This window comes from Lepisma saccharinum, chromosome 3, assembly GCF_977018435.1.
Source record: "Lepisma saccharinum chromosome 3, izLepSacc3.1, whole genome shotgun sequence".
NCBI lineage: Eukaryota > Metazoa > Arthropoda > Insecta > Zygentoma > Lepismatidae > Lepisma > Lepisma saccharinum.
Genome location: NC_139231.1, coordinates 106,600,557 through 106,621,904, shown reverse-complemented (window position 1 = coordinate 106,621,904; position 21,348 = coordinate 106,600,557). Strand labels below are relative to the sequence as shown.

The following is a 21,348-nucleotide window of genomic DNA, read 5'->3' as shown; positions in this document are numbered from 1 at the left end:
ATAGTCCATTTTTTTCACCATTAGTACTACACCTTCTGTTAGAGCCATTTATAAGAGATTCAATCAGTAAAGTCACGGACACTTCTGGGTTGTAATGATTCCATTGAAAGTCAATGGGTTTGTTACAACCCAGAAGTGCCCGTGACTGTACAATGGAATACATAAGTATGTATTACCACACAAATTGTCAATCAATAATTTTGTTACAAGAATAGATTGCAATAAATTGAGTAAACATGGCATTGTAATATTCATAGAGTTCCATGGATAATTGTATAAAACTATTTACCACAAGTAATTGTTCTTTAACACTTACGGATACATACTTGATTAAAAAGTCTGTAATTTAGGCAAAGAGTGACAGTTTCACACCAGGAATGAATTTATTTCAATATTGTCAGAGTGGACACTGCTACTAAAAAAAAATTGTATATCAGGGTATGAATTTCTCCCAATGTTGCAAGTGGAAGCAATTTTTCAAGTCGATTATTAAGCTAGATGTTTGAAAAATATGATGAATACATATTTTAGAATCCCATGCATTTCCTATGGACAAACAACTTCAAGTTACACCTAATCTTTTTATTTTATTTATTTTGATTTGGTTTACTTTACTTCGCTTTGTGCCACTTTCGGCTAATTTTCGAAGATGGGGATGAGTGATGATATGGACACACTCATCCAACCCTGGGCCGGGATTCAAACCTGGGACCCCTGGCATTGTAGCACGATGTGCTAACCACTCCACCATGGGGCCACCAGCAAGTTACAGCTAAATCTTCAACCTGTCCTGTTCCAGTTCATGTGTTTTTCTACAAAATCGGAAGTTTGATATTCCCAAGAGAACAAGTAAAATAATGCTCCCATAAGCATAATGCTTTCAGCCCCCCCCCCCCAACCATCCAGCACATGGGCCTCCCTTTCTTCAGCTCATACATCTGGCTGGACACGGAAACTGTTCCTCGTGCCCTTAAGCCTACTGAAGTAATAAAATTGGAGAGTTCATGTTAAGGGACTTTAGATGCAGTAAGATATTACACACATGAAATGTACTTCTTTTGATTTATTTCACTTGATTAATTTTGGTGATTACCACGTGTGCCAGTTAATAATTCTTAATTGATCCGAGAGAAAACAAGTGTATCTGGGGGAAAAGGTAACAATTGCTTTATTCAAAGTTTGTGCCATCGCTAGCTATACATTGTGCCCATCTGTCCGTCAAATTGTGGATGCCCTTTCCAGAAAAATCGTTCACATTTTGAGGTGATCCAGTCAGCAAGCCATTGTTCGACATCTTTGAGTCAGACATTGATGAAAACAAGTGGTAGTCCGAAGGGGCTAAGTCTGGTGAGTATGGCAGGTGACGCAAGAATTTCCAGCCAAGTGCAGAAATGGTGTGTCCGATGCCTTTCGCTGTGTGTGATGAGGGGTTGTCGTGCTGCAAAATCACTTTTCCGTGTCTTGTCACCCAATCTGGGCCCCTTTTTGATCAATGCATGGTTCAAATTGATGAGTTGTTGACAGTAGCGAAAAGCATTCATTGCTTCAGCTGCTTTCAGAAGCTCATGGTACACCACACCCTTCTGATCCCACCAAATGCACGGCATTGTCTTCCTTCCGAAGCAATTTGGTTTTGCGGTCGATGTTGAAGGTTGTCCTGGGTCAACCCATGACTTTGGGTTCTCGAAGTACATCAATTTTTCGTTCCCAGTCACTATCCGATGCAAGAAAGACTTTCTTTCATGCCGAGAAAGCAACACTTCACACACAGTTTTTCGCTTTTCCATTTGTCTGTCGGTCAGATTATGTGGGACCTATTTTCCTGCCTTCTGGATCTTTCCCATGGCATTAAAACGATCAGATATGGTTTGGCGACTAACATTTAACTTCTCTGCCACTTCTTGTTGTGTTTGTGTGTATCATCTTCGTCCAAGTGTTTGCAATTCGGCATCTTGGATTTTTTCGGCTGGCCCGGGCAATCTTTGTCTTTCAAGTCAAAATCACCACTTTTGAATCATCGAAACCAACGTACCCACGCGTCTTGCATTAGGACATTGTCACCATACGTTTCCACAAGGATACGTACGGCTTTCACTCGCGTTTCTCTTTTGATTGAACAAGAAAATCAGGACGTGCCGCACATGCTCCTTATTTGGTTTGAAGGTCAACATGTTTCCCACACAAACCCAATATCACGATCACTCGCACTCTGTTGTACATCCACGGCATTTTGACAGGTAGTCCTGGCAACACACTTGATGTAACAGTAGAGACTGCACCAACCCTTGCTTCCAGTGCCATCCAGTGACAAAATGAAGTATTATTAAGCAGCACACCTGGTACTACTGTCATCATCCACATCAGATCTTGTAATCAGCTTGGCAGGCTTCCAGTCTCTATCACTGCTTTTTTTTACATTCTCAAGTAGCGGAAGTCACATGTGGTGGGCTTATCCTTTATCGATGTTTAATTTATGGGAGAATATGCATAATGGGATGTGCTGCTTCCTTGATGTTTGTGTCTATTAGTGTGCGAGCCGTGTGCTTGGTGGATATCTAGATTTAGTGGCTGTTACATCTGATGTGATTTACTAGACCAGTGGTGGGCTAGGTTTTTGCGACATCAGATAAGTGCTGTTGAATTCTTTTGATAGTGGATCAGATAGTTCTATCAATGGTAATGACACTGCATTGTACACCCCTGGATAGACGAAGTATCATTTGCACCTGCTACATCTATTTTTGGAACTTTCTTGTGCTATGGTAATTTTGAAGGGTCGGAGGGCTTTGGTGAGGAGGTTAGAAGTGGAGGGTTGATAGGGGAAGGCAACCCATTTCTTTTTAATCTCTATGTCTAGCCTGTGAAGGTTAGGATTTTGGATTTGAGTATCTTACTTACACCACCATGTGGATAGTAGGGTGTTCAGTGTAGCCATTCTTCATTTCCATTTTCATGCTGATGGCTATTTCTTCTTGAAGATAATCTTCCATGGAGCAATAGAAGAAGGCTTCAAGTTGAACCACACATTCTTTTATTTTGGTGGACAGTTGGATAGAGCATGGATGTACTGGTTTCCTGTTTACGGCGATGAAAAAAAATAAAAGAAAAAATTGGTTCTTACATCTCTCGAGGGTGAGGTCCAAGAGGTTTATGGCACCATTCGAATAATTTTCCACAGTCAATTTTATTTTGGGTGGATGTTGCAGAGTTTCTTGATTAAGAAGTGCACTTTGTCTTGTAGACAAGAGGAAAGGTTGAAAGGATTGAGCACATTTTAAAATAACACAGATTTCCGTCAATTGCGGTAGATATTTATCACCCTTTCTAGGTACTTAAAAATAAAGAACTATACTTTCAGAACTAATTTAACAAACACACAATTTCCATGTAGAAATTTCAGCCAAAAAATGCAGGCTCGAACCTGGATCTCTGGCATACTGGGCTATTGCTCTACCAACTGAGCTACCGAGCCAGTCCTTGTTTACCCTGATTTGTGCTATCACTGATTGAACTTGTCTCTTGTCAGTGTTACTGCAATGACATCTGTTGTCTTTGAAACGATGACAACATCGACAGTACTTAGTTTCTCTAGTGAAGAGTTATCTGCATTTTTTGCAGAATTTTTTTCTTAGTATCCTGTGTGTGCCGAATCGTAACATAATTTTAATTATGAAGTCTTCTTTTTCTGGAGAATGATAAAGGAAGTAGTAGGATATTCAATTACAAAGTTGCCAAGTTGTTTTTCCTGTGTGTCATGAAAAATTAATTCCATAATTTCTTGTATTAACCTTTCTGTTCCTTATGTTTGTATTTGTCTTTGAATCAACTGATACTTGAATAATAAATGTTTCAACTAAAGACTACCCGCACACAAGCATAGTTTTACAAGATATTAAAATACTGTAAAATGAAACAAAAGCATACAAAGTAGACAGGTCAGATGAGCTATAGTTTTGTAACGGTAACATGATTGAGGACATGAACGGAAATTCAAACAAGTAAACTTACAATATGCTGCATCTTATGTTGGTTTCTTTGTGTACCATTTTTCCCCCACACAAACAAAAGTAACTTTTGTTTTGACATACTGGCTCACCTATAAAAAGAATCTTATTAACTCGTACAGAAATCAAGGATACAGAAAATAAAAATGGAATTGAAATTTCACATGTACTTAGTTTTCTTTTTGTTTTATTTAATTTTAACTGTTATGAACAGTACATTCAATAACCGTGTGTAAAATTCTGCTTACACCTTAAAGATAACCAGTTGTCCCTTTTATGATAATTAGTTCTCTACCTTTTCAGCTAATATCCTTTTTCTTTCCAAATTTGCAAACATCATCATTCACCACGTTCATGCACACACATCAAACACCAGTTGCACCCACTATGCACTCTCGCTCACATTCACACACACACAGCAATATATTGGTAACACACTGAAGATCTGACAAACTGAAAGATTTCAATTATGTACAACTTAAATCATGTTCTCAATAAGAAAAGAGAGCATTTTTTTTAAATTTCATGTCAAGCGTTTTTCTGTATGGTCATCTATAATTTTGAAAGATAATAATGCCTTAATTATTTAGGTTATCTTTACATAAGAGTGTCTAGGTTTTTTGCAAACGTCTACTGCTGTAAATTACTTTTTGTTGTATATGTAATCTTGATTTCATGGCACTAAAAGATGCACACCGCTAAAGTTTTCGTTGTTTCACAATTTTCACCATCTGCATCCTTAGGGACTGAATAATTTTCATCAGAAGTTAGAATTAGTTAAGAACTGATTTTCTTCTGTTGTAAAATCTTCAGACCCGGAAGATACAATCTCTCTCTGGTTGAGGGTTCCTAGAGTTTTCCAAGTGTTTACCTTTGTATGGGCCTGTTACAACCAAAATCATCGAATGTCACGGTAAAAATAGTATAATGGATGCGCGAATACATCTAGCACACGTATATGATGTTTGGTAGTTCAATTTCATGACATGGAACACAAAGACTTAGACTGTAATGTGAGAACCAATGGATCTATCATGAAGGCAATTTAATAACAATGTACTTTGTATACTTGTACTATGCCTGTTTCAAGTCCAATTTTAGGTACAGACAGGCTAATTACAACTGGACCTGGATTTGAACTGCCTTCAGAGAGAATCAAATGAAAGAATGTTTGATTTTGAAGTGAGAGCATTAACCAAACAATTCAGGAAGTTCTTGTACTGTGTATAAGGATGAGGGATAATATAAATATGTTTTGTACTATTTCTAGTGAAAGACAATACTTGTAGCACCTAGGATTTGGCTTTGAACATAATCTCAAAGGAATTAATTTAGTGAAATATTCATGTTAAATCTTTGCTAACTGCAACCAACAATGAGTTAACCTGTACACACTGGATGCAACTGTCCCCCTTCAAAATAATATATGACCACAAGATAGCACATAAAGACATAATGTAAAAAACCTCTGTTTCTTACCGAGTACAGAAAATCAGTTAAGTACTTGTGGACTGAACAGATAACAGTGAGACCAAATGAATCACATCTACATATTTTAAATTTATTATCTCAAGGATGGAAATTAAATTCAAGCATAACATGTGTCAAATGTGGGGAAAGAAACAGCTGATGAGAATTAAAGCTCTGAAGAAAATTTGAGAGAGATTAAGAATATGGATTCTAGGGTGTGAAGAATATCACACACACTCGGACACACTATCTAACTACTGAACATAACATGAGGCTTTCTTGTATGTAAAGCACATTTTACATTAAAATTCAGATATGAATGATACTAATTGATGCTTATGTATTATACGTAGAAAGATATTCTACCGTTGTTATGTCACAACCACGATGCATGCTGCTGGTTTCCTTCTTAGTAATGAATGTTTTTTGAGGGCTTACTCAGATGTGTATCACATATAATCAACCTATCACGTCCAGTCTAAACGCTTGCTTCTGCAACAGAATTGCAATTTTTGTTCAAGAGATTACCACATTAGGAAACAATTCCTGAGATCTGAATCTGGTATGAACACAAATTAAAGCAAACGATCAAGATAAAACTTACACATGCGGGGCCATTTAACTGGCAAATTTTTCAATGTAACAGTCTCCTCTTCAGAAAAATTTATTATTCCCACCAAACACTCTAAAAAAAGACTAGCATGTTCTTTCCTATAAGATAGTCATAGAAGTAATTTCTTTTCCTTCATCTATAAATATCTGATGAGCACGAGCACTTCTTACAAAAAAATAATATAAAATTTAACATTCATGCTCAATACAAAAATTAATCTTTTAAAAATCTCAATATAATGCAATAAATAATAAGTGGCAGATATACATGAATTCCACTTGCGGGCCCTAATCGAATTCAGGACCTTCATATAAATATATTAAAACGAAACATTCTCAATGCAAACACAAAAAAAGAAGCACAATGAAACTATTGTTAAACAGAACCATTCTGTTGACAAATTTTATTAAATATATATAGCAAGAAGAATTTTACAATCCATTGATTTACACTTCTTGCACACAACTGGTGACATTGGGTAGAAACAAAGTGATAATTGATGATGAAAAATGAAATACTGTGGTCATATGTACACCTACTTGCATATAACATTACATTATTCTTTTCTGAACATAATTCCTTGTTCTCGCACCCCACCAAGATACAGTTCTGTATATACAAACTGCCACAAAACATACATTGGGCATTCTATGCCACATCAAGAGTGTAATATGGCTCTGCGACAGATCAAAACGAAGTGATAACAATCACATACCATTAACTAATCTCCACGTCTTGGAAATTACACCTACATAAAAAAAATAAAGATACTTCAAGTCGGGATTTCATACACAATTGTAAGGACATTACACAGAATCTGTTCAACTTTACACATGTAATCCTTTTTCACATTTTAACTTTGCCCCCTGAAGAATCCTTTTTCTTTGCATATCGGAACTTTTTCACATATGCTTCCACTAGCGCACGTATTTTTATAGGGTTTATTTCTCCTGACCTGTTGTGACATATCTGTGAAGGAGGAAAAAAAAGAGAATTAATTTAGTGAACCTATAACAGTCAACAACAAACTAGCTATGATCCATAGTTTCCTTAGATACCAACATGTGAATCATTATGAAATTTCTAACTTCAAGCACAAGATATTTCAAATCTAACTGAATATATGTCAATCAGAAATAACCTCTAGCAGTAGTACACAGACTATTTGAAATAACAGACTGAAACGTTAGTAACATATTTTTGCTTGATCAAGGTTTAAATCTGTGATACCCTCTCCCTCCCAGGGATATCCCCGCAAATGCTGTTGGGAAGGAGTATCAAACTTTCGCTTCACTCAAGAGCTTTGGAAAAAGGATATTTTCTTTTTGTGCATCACTGCATGCCTTTCATGACAGGAGGCTTACATGAGTGAGATCCCATCCGCCAAAATTACAGAAATGAGAATTAGCTACATTGGCTTCGTGAACCACTTCGAGGAACCCTGCTTGTAGATTAGCAGCATTTCCTACGTGCTGGACATCTAAACGTCTTTTAATGCATATCATAAGAAGACTGCAATAGGTTTGGCTTTGAAAAAAAAATAGCACATTTACATTACAAAAATGCGTAAATGAATTATAGCTTTCCATCTATAAAATTAACAAAGTGGCAATTTTTCACTAATTTAATAGGTGGTTATTCACAGAAACATTGGATGGGTATTTACTGAATCAGTAATTTTACTGATAAACCAACATGCTGACATCAACTGATAAGTCTATCCCATCCCTACTAAAGGACAACTTGAAAGAATACGAGATTTTTTCATTCACCTCCGCACATTAATTAAAACAATGGATCAACAGGGCATAACTAAAGTAATGTTGTTCACTACTTTATTATATGCGCGCGCGCACAGACAGACACACACGCACCCACCCACGCACGCACACACACACACACACACACACGGATATATATATATATATATATCTGTGGGAGCTTCTACCTGGGGGAAACATCCACAGCCCTGAACCTCCGCATCAACAACCACCGCTCCTCTACCCAAAACCTGGACTTTGCTGTTGCCATTCACACCAATCACCACAATATTCCTTTTAATGACTGCTTCCAGGTAGCGATCGTCCACTCCTTGCCCCAATCCACCAACACCTCAATACGTAGAAGATGGGAGAGGGCCTACATATCGACCATGAATGCAACCACACCTGCAGGCCTGAACAAGGCCACCCAGTAACGCCCCTCATCCCCTATCCTCACCCTCACCACCACCTTTTCCCAACCAACCAACCCCCCCCCCCCACCACTCACAGTTTTCGACAAGCCAGGCGAAAGAACCTTTTTTTGTGGTACTGTCAACCCTTTTTTTTTTCTTCAGGACCTGGCAACACTGCAGGTCATGCTTACTCTTCCCTCTAGTCGCTTAGTTATACAACGTCTCTCTACTCCTGAAGATGTGATACACCATCACGAAAATTTGAATTTTTTCTTTGTCCGGTGAGTGTTTCCTCTCATCTCTTTCACTTTTTATTTAGCCCTTGTGGCCCTCCTTCCTTTTATATATATATTATATATATATTGCAAGGAGGGCCAAAAGGGCTGAGTAAAAATCAAAGAAGGTAAAAGGAAACACTCACCGGACAGTAGAAAAATTCAAAATTTTCGCTAATTTCATAGCATCATCGGTGGCGCTCCTTCTTTGATTTATATATATATATATATAAAATATAAACACAAGATCTATTAAATATGTTTTTACATTCACCACAAAACTTTACTTTTTCTGAAGATGCATTTTCATGAAGTAAAAAATAACTTTGCAAATAACTGGAAAACCCCTTACCTTAGGGACGGACCGGCGAAGAATCTCCTTGTAATCATCTTTGGTGATGTGCTTCTTGGTATAATGTGGCTTCAGTGCTAGCTTCACCTCTTCCACGACACGTTCTTGTCGGTTAAGTTTCTTTAGGAACTGAAGTTTAAACAAGAGGAAACAAAGTCAAGAGCACAAAAGAAATGTTACTAATTTTAACAACCTATACATATATAGTGCATAACTTGCAGGTGCTCTCTGAGAAATAAACTGAATCAGCAATCAACAAGTATGAAGTTATTTCAGTAAAAAAATGTAATCTTGTTTTTTTTTGTTTAATTGCAACATAATTTAAGGAGTAGTAGTACATAAAAAGGTAAAAAAGGTAAAGTGTTCCCCTGTGCATAGCACCACGCCATGAAGGCATATAGGGGGTGTGGGGGTAACGTACTTATTATGTGCTATTTACTTGATAACAAATGACACTGTGAAGTAAATTGATTATTTTAGATAACTACAACTTGTATCCAAAAAATAACCACTCAACATTACAGGTTTGTAAACTTTATTGGACAGTAATGATTTTTCTCTTCGAAAAAAAAAACACTGTCGTCACACTAATGACAAAACCATTAATGTGCTAAATCTTACTTTTGAGATGAAATCATTTTAATATTCAAGGTTAAATATAGTCATCGGTAAAACATGTACCCAATTATGGTTGTTTTTTAGGTCATGTAAGTTAGCAAAGGAATCTATCAACAAAAAGTAGTCAGAAACTACACTAGGTAAAAAGAGTCAAAATTTTCAAATTTGGCAATGATATGCATTTTGAAATTTACTTTGCAAAACCAGGGTACATGACCCGCATCTATATGAACATAGAACAGTAATACAGTATTCAAACACAGGCTCTTCAGAAATTTTGGAGCGGTACCGATAAACTGTGACACCAGTAGCGGACTAATTAATCTATCTGAACTCCCGCCCCCCCCCCCCCCAATTATACAGTGAATGAAAGGAGGGCCAGAAGGGCTATATAGCAAATGAGAAGGAAACACTAACCAGGCACTGGACAAGTTTAAATTTTCATGGTCGAAGGCTGCATTATCTGGTATAGATAAAAGATGGATTTTTAAATTTAAATTTTCCCAGTGTCCAGTGAGCGTTTCCTTCTCATTTGCTATAAACACTTACATATTTTCTTTGTAGTTATAGGACATAACATTTCCTTCTTATTTAATATCTTCCCCTGTACTACATGAAACTGCACCCCTTTCTTCTCGAATGACAATGCGGAAATCCCGTGACATATCAAGTTATTTCTTTTCGTGTGGTAAGTGTTTACTGTTTCCTTCATCATTCGAGTCTTTCATCAGGTGAGGTACATACATACAAGGTTGCAGGGACTGCAAATTCAGTTTGTTCTTCACTAGATGGATACTGTTTGATACACGTGAAATGTTATGCTTTAAACTACAAGTAAAACACATTAAGTGTTTGTTTCAATGATGATGATACTAGTTAAAAAGACACCCAATCTCCCAGCATGTAGATAAACACTTCTAATAAAATTTTACATGTGAATTTATACAAAGATCACAAAATTGTGCACTTTGAAAATATGCTTTTTCTGAAATGCTGTGAAGGAACATAAAAAGCTGAACAAAATGATACAAGTACAATTAAAACATCATTAGTGAGTGAATAAAGTATGAAAATTTCCTAGTATATTAATGCATCTGCAACAAAAATATATCAAATACCAACACAGGTGTTGAAATGTAACAGCAACGTTGAAGTAGAGGTTAATTACCAAAGTATATTTCAAGCAAGACAAATAAAGTTGCAAAGCGTTTGCATGCAAAAGGAAGTAAATTTTAGTGCACATTAGCTTATTTCCCACACACCCAGATTACATTCAGCTGCAGCTAATATCGAGGTTGAAAGATGTTCTTACATAATTGATTCTATGTACCCATGACTATCCCCTCTCGTTACATTATGGATAAAATTGAAACACTAATGCTGTAAACACCGAAATGCAGTTCCTTAAAAAATAACCAATTATGAAAAAATAGAAGTGATCTATGGTTCACCAATATCAGACAGTTTTCTTCAATTAATAATCAAATTAATTTACTTAAATAGCACAGAGTAATCATTGCTTAGAATGAACTAAGAAAAATGGCTGGGGTGGTTCTAGGTTACAAACACGTAATATTATTTGCCTATGGTTTGGGGCTTGTCATGTTGTCTATAGAGACAAAATATGGCATAACCTAGTAAAAATCTTCTCGGGGGGCCTTGCTGTTCCAGAAATGAAGTGACATGACATTTTATGAGAGAAAGTCGATAGCATAACAATAAGAACACACTATGTTACTGTCAGAGTTAGTGATGGTCAAAAAATCTAGATGAATTTGATTTGATTTAGTTTATTTTACTTCGCATCTTGTGCCTCTTGGCTAATTTGCGAAGATGGGGATGAATGATGAATGGACATTCACAAACAACCAAGCCCGAGTGGGATTCGAACCCGGGACCCTTGGCATCGCAGCGCAATGTGCTAACCACTCGGCCACAGGGTCTGGCAAAATCTAGATGAAGGGTGACCAAATATCTGAATATGTGATGCTGAGAGAAATGGCTTAAAAGGGTTGCAGATCTGCACTTAAGTTGATATCCACACTCACAGAAAGGCCTCAGTTGTCTATGTGGAGTCATCTCAATAATCTCCAATTTGCTAGATTCTTGTCTTGTTCCATATCTTTATCTGCATTCTTTCCTGATTATAAACGTACAAGAAAATTCTGAGGCATGTTGTTCTCAATTTTTAATATTAAAAAGCAAATTGAGAATGCATTAATGTTCACTACGGAAAAAATGGAAGCTTTACTTGACCAAAGTCAGTCCTAAACTATTAACAAACACACGATATAAGACAAATATTTTTTTTGATAGGATAAAAATGAAAGTGTTGCAATTAGTATCTGTACGACATTCAAGCTCATAAAACATTCTGTTTAAATTTTCAGATGGAAAAAAAAGTTGAAAAAATACATATTTACACTTTAATTTTACATTAATTTCATTATGGAAAGATCAATTTCCATAAAACTTATGCTTTACATACACAATGCCTGAGGATAGCATGAGATATGTTTGTTTGCTTGTTTTCTCTTTCAAACTTTAGTCCCATTTCTGATTCAAAAAATACAATGTACTTTTCTGTTGAGCATCTGACATTGATATTTATATAAGAAAAATAACTAGGTATGGTCACAGGCACTTCTGACTTATAACGATCTTGGTGAAAGTCAATGTGGTTGCTACACCCCCAAAGTGTCTGTGATTGTACATTCAGTAGCATCTCTATATTAAGTTCATGAATAATTTTCAATGTACAGCCACTGCTGCGGAATCATTTAAACTTGCCATAAAATTTCTTGAATACATGTTCTTTTATTATAGACAAGCCTGGTAACAGTAAAAGTCGATAATAAATACATAATGGAATGGCGTTATTCAGGATAGGGTGCAAGTAGTAGGAATCTCAGCATGTTTCACAATAATTCCATAACTTGGGCAAATTTCTCCCGACTGTACACACACAAACATAAATATATGGCAGAAGATAACCCTACCGGCTTGTTCAATGTGTGAACCATCATGTGCCAGGAGGTAAGGAAGGTTGGATGGATGCACAGTACTCTTCACCACATGACACACAGACAAAACTAGCAGGTGAAAAAAACAATCAGAGCTAATGGGTTTCTACAGCAAACCAATGTTTATAATTTGATAATCTACGAAACAAAATAAAAAGTGTTACTAGATATCTACCTTGCTAACTTTTGAAGCCACAGTTTTCTGATGAGTGATGATTTGGCCCTGTAACTGAAAGGGGGTGATGCTAGCATGAGCAATATCACAACAATACATTCAGATATGTATTAAAAAATCCCGTTTCTTTACTGGACATTGTTTAAAATGTGATTTTACTTTTGAATTATTGAAAGTCAGAGGGATTTATTTTTTGTAACAAATTAAGAGTAAATGTGAAAACAATGTGAAGGAACTTGCTTTACAATAGGAACAAATTTTCTTGCAATTAACTTTAAATATGGAAAATAATATTTTTTCCCAGAATACTTGCAACTCTCACAAATTCCTGGAAAATTTTGAAATAAAAAAAATACATGCATAACATCATCCTATTAATGCTACTGGACTATTATACTACAGTAAAGGCATACATAACAATAAATGAGTATATCAAATGCATAGAAATTACAGTTTTCCACTACAACGAAAAATGTATTTTGTTTTGTAACGACTACAAAGAATTGTGGCTACAATCTGTATCTTCTCATAAAAATATTATACTAGAGTGTAGTATTAACTGTTCACAGTTCAACAAGGACAAATAGATTATACTGGGTTGCACGAAGGGAAAAAATGGATAATGAAAATGCATTCTTGGTTTTGGTTAATATAGGATGTTCCTGGCTTCAACGACCCTCAAGAAAAAAAAGAACTGTTCTACGAACTATTGGTGTTAAAAGTTAACTGGTTTCAATGTATGACAAAAAAATAGTTTTCTGATCTCAAAGGCAGAAGAAAAACTAAATTAAAATTTTCATATTCTAGTCAGAGATATTTCCAAAACTTATTAATACAAAAGAAAACTGCTAAAGAATAATTGGGCCTAATTTCTTCAATGTTGTACAAATAGTGTTAAAATGCAAAGAAGATTTATGAACGTAATGTAAAATTACACGCATTTTCACCATTTTTTCATAAATTAAAATATGATACACTTGCAGCAATTTTTTTGGACAACTTTTGTATGTAGCATGCACAACTTGCAGACGAATGATTTCAGACATCTCTTCCCAAGTTTCAACAAACAAGCAAACAAACAAACACACTTCTTCTTCATACCAAGGGTAGAACACTCAACTATGAACAACTTCTACATACTGGGACATTACTTACTTTTAAAGTCAACACTTTTACGCCTAGCTACAAAAAATTAATCTCTGTGATAACTTTTAATCTACAAACACTCATTCAATTGTTGTATGATGAAAATTCTAGGAGTAAGGTCCAATGCCCATCACAGAGCTAGATTTCCTATTAGACCACCATTCTGGCCACCAAGCTTGGTACCAAACAGTTATTTCGGATAGTAGGTTCTGCTGCATGCATTTCTTTAAAAAGCAACAGTTCATGTATATGTAATTTACTTTTGTATACAGTGGATTTGCAAATAGAAGCAAATCACTGATGATTGATTGCATTTCAAGTTACATTTTTGATTTAGACCTTCTTTTTTGTGTGAAAATAGTTAACAAAAGCCATAAAATTATGCTGTGCATAATTGACGGTTGACTCCGATTGACTAGCTCCATCAAAAATGGAAATTAAAAAATGGTTTTGACAACCACTGTGTACAAGCATGCTGAAAAGCAGGGATTTCTAATTATTGACATGGAACAATTTTTAGCACACTTGTTTAGACTATAGTGTATCTGTTTCAACCTCTGAGCACAGAGAGGTTGATGGAGAAACTAATGTATTTTGTTTTCTTTCAAAAACTGCAGAGGGCCTGTTGAAACTAATCTCTAAACTTGGCTTTCACAGTGATTATTATAGCAGATATGACTTCAGGCAGAGTTGTTAAAGGCCCAGGAATTTTAAATAAATTCAATTCCGATCCAGAAGAGAAAATCAGGAAGCGTAAATGGGTTCTGGACTGTAAAGAACCTTTTCATTTGGAAAGTATTTGAATTCGATCCAGGATCCGTTTGTCCAGATGAATTGAAATATGGTGCAGGAACCTTCTTTTCTCAAATGAATTTAAGTATGATCCAGGAACATTTTTTTCCCGGATCAATTTAAATATGGTCAAAGTTCCGTATTGAAATGAAATAATATGCAAACGGGACCAAATTGAAATTTTGCGAGAGAGAAAATGGTTCGTTCTGTTATGGAACCCAATAGAATTTATGGGTCCCTGGACCTTTAACAACCCTGACTTCAGGTAGGACCACACACATTCTCGATCTTGACCATAGAGGAGGTCCACCTTTACCCTCCCTACTCTTAGTTTTCAGAGACTTGATATCAGGTGTGCACTTGATTTTTGCACACCTGGTATCACCCACCCTGGGAATCAAAGCCAGGTCTCAAGCATAGCAGTCAAGACAACCAACCAACTGAACATCATGTCTCTTACCAAATAAAGTACTGCTGTACAATGATCTACATTGATATTCTAACAATCTAATATTGAATGGCATGTATTGCATTAAGAACTTGAATCATCCAACACTAACGATGTGCCAACCAATTCCAACGTACATGATTAAGAGAAAAATTCTGTTTGTATATTATAAATATCCTTATTTTACATTGGTACAGATAAAGAGTTTTCACATATTACTGTGAATGGATGAAGTTGATAAATTTGAAAGCACTTGAAGAAAACAAGAGCTTCAAAATCACATTTGGTACGTTTCCTTACAGGACAATGGTACAACATTGTACCGCAATAAACTTACCAAAACTACAGGGTGTTCCAAATAAAAGTATACTCAGATCGAAGGCAATTACAACACTGTGTTTGTATATTTTTCTGTGAAGTATACACAAATGCAACATGTAAGGAAATGTACCGTAATGCATTACAGTGTATTTACATATGCCACTACAGGACATGTTGGAAGTGGCCTCCCCCCTCCCCCTCTGCAGGCACAGGTCCGTTCTTTTAAGCATATTTTGGAATGTGTTCTGCAGCTGATGCTGGGTTAGGTTTGCAATTGATGATGTGATGTTAACCCTAAGTTCGAGGGTTATTGGAATACACTGGCCCTAAGTGCTCCCCGCAAGAAGTCACACACTGACAGGTCAATAACCACTGTCCTTTACTCACAACATTTTGGTTGGGAAAGATCTCCGAAATCCTATTGAGTGTTACTATTATTAACAAGCGCAAGTTGGAAAGTATTTGTTTTCCCTTCTACATATTATGGAAATTCAGCATATATTCGAGTTGGGTATAGTTTTATTTGGGACACCCCGTATATCAACATTCCCTCCATGATCAAACTTTTCAAAATACAAAATTGCATATCATAATAGTCCTTATGTGCCATTTTTGGTCAGTTAATGTATGTAACCAAGTGCTTGCAGTTGGTAACAGTAAGAGAATAGCAGAATTACGAACTCGATTAAATGTTTTTTTCAATTGAAACATTGGTTCACTAAAATTACCGGTATCTGGAATTTTACCATTAAGACTACAGACTTTAGTTTTGCAAATAGTCCATCCAGCCACATTCATCATGCAAATACTAATATTAATAAGAACTGTGTCTGAATGGGCTAAACTTCTTTTTATGCTCAATCTTTTGATGCAATGCATACACATCTTTCTCCATAGCTGGGAGCACAATGAAATTGCACAATGTTGAGGAAATAAAAACAGTTCATGCACTACTGATATTATTATTACTACTATTTATGGAGTCGACATTCATTTGTCCCGTTACTACAATTTATGAATTCTGATGTACTTACTGGTAATTTTTTTAACAAGTTCCAATGACAATATTTGTGAAAATATGAGACCCTCTCCTAAAACCCTAAACTTTCTTTGTATTCCTCCTTTAATAATTGGATCATTTGGTATATTTTCAGCTTAGATTGAAGCACTGATCGTTTATGAACAAAACATGCAGCATTTTGCTTCATCTGGGAAAATTAAAAAGCTGTGCATAATTTCTAAAGCAGTCATGCATTTGTTTTAAGTTTCTTCAAATTTGCTCCAGTTCTGAGGGGGAAGTTACCAGTGACACAGTTATTGTGTCTATGTCAGGGTAAAGGAAGGAAGTTAACATGTAAAAGAACCAGGAGAAAGGAGAGTACAGAAGCACCTGAACAAGCAACACCATACAAAACCTAATGCATGAAAAAGCAAAGAAAATGACAATGCCCACACCACACATTGAAGTGCTATAGGTATACCTTTTCCTTCACCTGCATTTCCACAGCGGAACTGGGGAGTTCGGCCAGAATTTTCAGCTGGTCCTCATCCATTTTGATGGCAATCTCTTTCTTACCACCTGAAAACATGTCATAAATTACATGTCACAAATATTCTTTCTTTAACTGCTTCTTTAGTACAAAGGCTGTCGCAGAGAAGGTGAGACAGATTTTTTCCTGGCTTGGCAACACTGCCTATGGTTTCGGCACTAGTCGCGTCATGTAGGATGACTCATTCTGTTTCCGTAGCAAGTTGTCACATGTTGCGAAACCACGTTAGTGAGCAGCTGTGTTGATTTACATGGAACGTGTTTCTTTACCCCTCCAGGTTTTTGTGTATAACATTGCTTTTCGTGATGAATATTCAAGTTGAACAGCGATATGCCATAAAATTTTGTTGGCATTTAGGGAAAAGTGTTGCGGAAACATATGCAATGTTTCAACAGGTATATGCCGATCAAGACAGACTGAGTAGAGCCACAGTATTACCAAGGAGTCATTGAGACTCTGCGCCAGCATGTTGCAGAAAAAAACTCCTTCATATTGCACCACGATAACGCACGCCGGCATACCGTGCAGGCTTTTCAGGATCACACGATGAAGAGAAAAATAGAAATTTTCCAGCCTACAGCCTGGACCTTGCACCCTGTGACTTTTGGCTATTTCCACTTTTAAAGGCCGCTTTACGTGGTGTCATTTCATGATGAACAAAGAAGTGATCACTGCAGTGCAAGTTTTCTTCAGTTCGCTACCTGACGATGAATTTTCAAAGACATTCACAAAGTGGCAGGAGCGTATGGACGCTTGCCTAGCTGTCAATGGTGCCTATTTTGAAAAAGATGTACGTCAACTCGATACAGCTGATTCTGAATAAAAATCTTGTGGTTTGTAATTTTTTTGTTTCATTTTAATGATTCTTGGAGGGGTCCATGTACATGCTTGTCTTTTAACTGCTACGCAGTCACGACTTTTTGACCTATTGTGATCATTTTGGTCTCAATCGGCAGCTAATGAACCAAATTTTCACCTTGTACATTTACTAACCAATGGAGGTCGCCATTTTCCTATACAGAAATTAGTCTCACCTTCTCTGCGACAGCCTTTGTACATACAATAATTATGTACACAACTTACATTAAAAATTGCATTAAATTAATCACCCAAGTTTGAAGTTAATTATATAGGAAAATGATATACTGGAGATTGGTACTAGAATGTTCATTTAGTGCAATGTCATAAAAAGTTGCATTTACAACTGACGTGACTAATATTTAAGATTTATTACTGTAGTTGTGTGATGGTGCACACTGTAAATAAATAAACAATAACAATATTAATGGCCTGACATGAACATTTTTACTGGTACTATAAATTAATGATAAAAAATTTACCAACATTTTGATATGGTTCCAATCTGATGAATTTTAAATTAGTAAAAACTATATTATATAATAATTTTACAAACCACAGACACACGAATTAAGGTTTCACATTAAAAAAATATGAACACTTAAGGATTCAATTAGAGGCTGTTCACAGAAATATCAGATTCATTAATTACTGATACAATAAACACCGATCACACATACATTAAATATAAAGTACTAGAAAAACACATGTATATTAGGTTCCATTGTTGACTACATAAAGTTTACATTATTTCTGCTGAGAACTGATTTGCTTATCTCATACTATAGTAGATATATGTATACTTTGGCACAAGTGAACACAACTACATTTTTATGTGCACACATGTATTGTCGAAAGAATGCCAAAAAGAGGACGTCTGTTTATTGACACACATTCTTATGAAAACAACAAACATACTATGCAGTAAATATGGTGAAAATATCACTACAATCATGGAAATGAAGGCAGCGGACCTCTGAAATTGATCTGCTGCAGAATAAGAAGAGCAAAATGCAAATGCAAAAAAATTTTCCTAACAATACTACTATTGATCAATCAAACTACAAAGAAATGTCTGACAAATGTGTGTACAGCTGAAATGTTACATCCACAACTGTGTTTAAATGCTTGTAACAAGCATAAACTAGAAGAATACTACTATTATTTACCTTTACAAAATCATTCCATCATGCAGTGAATGGTTTTCTTAATTTCTTTAATGAGAAAAATGATGATGGTCTTATGGAAAAAAAAAATGTTCCTATACATGACAAGTAATAAGAGACAACTGAAATTACAGGGGAGTCACTTCCTGCGGTGAAAATTCTGTTGGTGTTTATCAAATTATATTCAGAAAAGACACTAAAAGACTTGGGGATAGAGAAATGTCCCTTGTACTCCTTGCCTGGAGGTAAAAATTCATTTTTTGACTACCTTGTATACACTGATTTGGTTTGAAATATCTTCACAGTAGCACAATTCCATTTCATTCTTGTACACAGAGGTACAAGATTACAAACAAATTTCAAAGCATAAATTAGATTTAAAATGAAAACATAATCTTCAATCCCTGAAGATAAGAGTGACATTAGCTCTCGAAAGCTTGGAAGTCCATCTGGAAATCACCTGGCTGACAACCCGAGAAAACCTCCAATATAATTCTTATTTCCTAGTTATAAGAATAACATTTACAACATAAATGCCTAGACTACTAGTCATGATACCTCTATTTCGCATTTTTTCATGGAATTTGCAACTAATTGAAATGATAATTTGGTTCCTGCAATGTAATATGAATTTTATTCTCGCTCAAATTTGAAAGCAATAAAATCAAGTTTTGCAAATTACCTTGAATTTTCCTGATTACTTTGGATTTATATATTCATTACTTTCTTGGATAGGGAGGAAGGAGCTTTCCATTCTTGATTTTGACTTCATTCAATTCAAACACTTCCATCTACTGTGCATTGGCATAATGATGTATTAAAAATGTTATTCTTACACAAAATACCAAACAAATATTTTAGAACAAGAAGAGAACTCTGACATACCTTTATTTTTATCATTCGACAAATGTTTTCCCTGTAGTTTTTGCAACAATGCAGCTGCCTTTGCTTTGTCTGATGCCTTGTGAGATTTCATTTGGAGTCCTCGATCATAATTGCCCTTCCCCTTTCGCATCGGAGACTGTCCAAAGAGAGCATCAAATTTATCCAAATTTTGAGCTTTGCTAGGAGATTTGTGTAGCTTAAGTTTGCTTAATGGTATACCAGGAGTCCTCACTACCCTTTCTGTTATGTCATCTGGAGATTTGTCCGGAGGTTCAAACAGATCGTCACCTTCACTAGAAGCAGGAGAATATGGCGATTCAAGGTCCATGTCTATAACATCTGTTGTGTCCTGCTGCCGTTGTTCACCATTTTGAGTTACTGTTGGGGGCACAGTTGTGGATGCTGCTTTAGGCTGTTCTGGGAGTGGTAGGCTTGCAGCTGTAGCAGCAGGAGGTGGTCCTCGGAGAATATTAGTTGCAATGAGTGGAGAGCTTAGCAATCCACCACTTAGATGTTGCGTTAGTAAAGCTGTTGGCATCTGAGGAGCTGCACCTGGTATAGTGGCAGTGAAGAGACTTTGGGCTATGGGAGCGCACAACACGTTCGCTACATTACTCGGCATCCCAGAAAACACCGGTGGATGGGTGGCTATTGTTGGTGTTGGGGCTATAGCAGGGGGTGTGAGCTGTACACTGGGGAACACTGGCTGGGTGGCAGCTTGAGGTGTTACTTGTGCTTCCAAAGCAGGCTTCCGTGCTTCTTCTGCTTCTTGCAAAGGTGTCTTCTCTTTAGCCACCTCTTCTGGTTCTGGAGGCTGCTCCGCTGGTTCCATTTCGCATGGCAAGGGAGGTAGTTCTGGTTCCGGTGGTGGTTCTGGAGGTTCCTCCTCACCCGATTTCGGAATGCTGTCATCCACATTGTCTGCTTCCACGGAGACGTCGATCACTTGCTCAATCGGGGATTCCCTCGCTGGACTGTGCGGTTGAGGTGAACCTGCAGGTGATGGAGTGGGTGATTTAGTTGGGTCAAATGGATCATATGCATCCTGTTCGGGAGAAGGAGGAGTTCTCGGTGTGTGTGGTGAGCTTGGTCTTTCCGTTGGGGTGCTCGGACCTCGAGGCTGCTTTGGACAAGGCTCCGGAGGAGTGTTTGGTCCTTTCACTGGTGATTTTCTCAACCTACTGTCTTCATCCTCTTCATCTTCCATAAGCGGATTGGTTATTGACCGTAGCTGGGCTTTAGGAGCTATTGAAAACTTAATCTGAGGTTCCGGAGGAGTTTTGGGACCCGTCGTTGGCATAACTGGAGGCGACTTTACAGATAACGGTGAAGCTTGCAGTCTTTTCTGTTTCTCCACTTTGTCTTCTTCACTATCACTTAGTATTATGACATCAGCTGGCGAAGGAGTTCTTGCTACAAATGGCGAAAGGTCTAAATCAATTATAACAGTCGGCTTCCTTGTAAGTACTGGTCTTT

General features: G+C 36.6%; 1 protein-coding gene across 1 annotated transcript in view; it reads right to left on the bottom strand.

Moving 5' to 3' along the window:
- Positions 1-6,929: 6,929 nt before the first annotated feature.
- The window catches only part of LOC145985630 (uncharacterized), a 63,306-nt gene continuing 48,887 nt past the window's right edge, over positions 6,930-21,348 (bottom strand). The window contains exons 11-14 of the mRNA XM_083119700.1: positions 19,873-21,344; positions 16,895-16,992; positions 8,891-9,019; positions 6,930-7,056 (exon numbers count right to left, since the gene is read on the bottom strand). Coding sequence (XP_082975826.1) covers positions 6,934-7,056; positions 8,891-9,019; positions 16,895-16,992; positions 19,873-21,344 — 1,822 coding nt within the window. The 3' untranslated portion in view covers positions 6,930-6,933. The remainder of the gene's footprint in view (positions 7,057-8,890; positions 9,020-16,894; positions 16,993-19,872; positions 21,345-21,348) is intronic.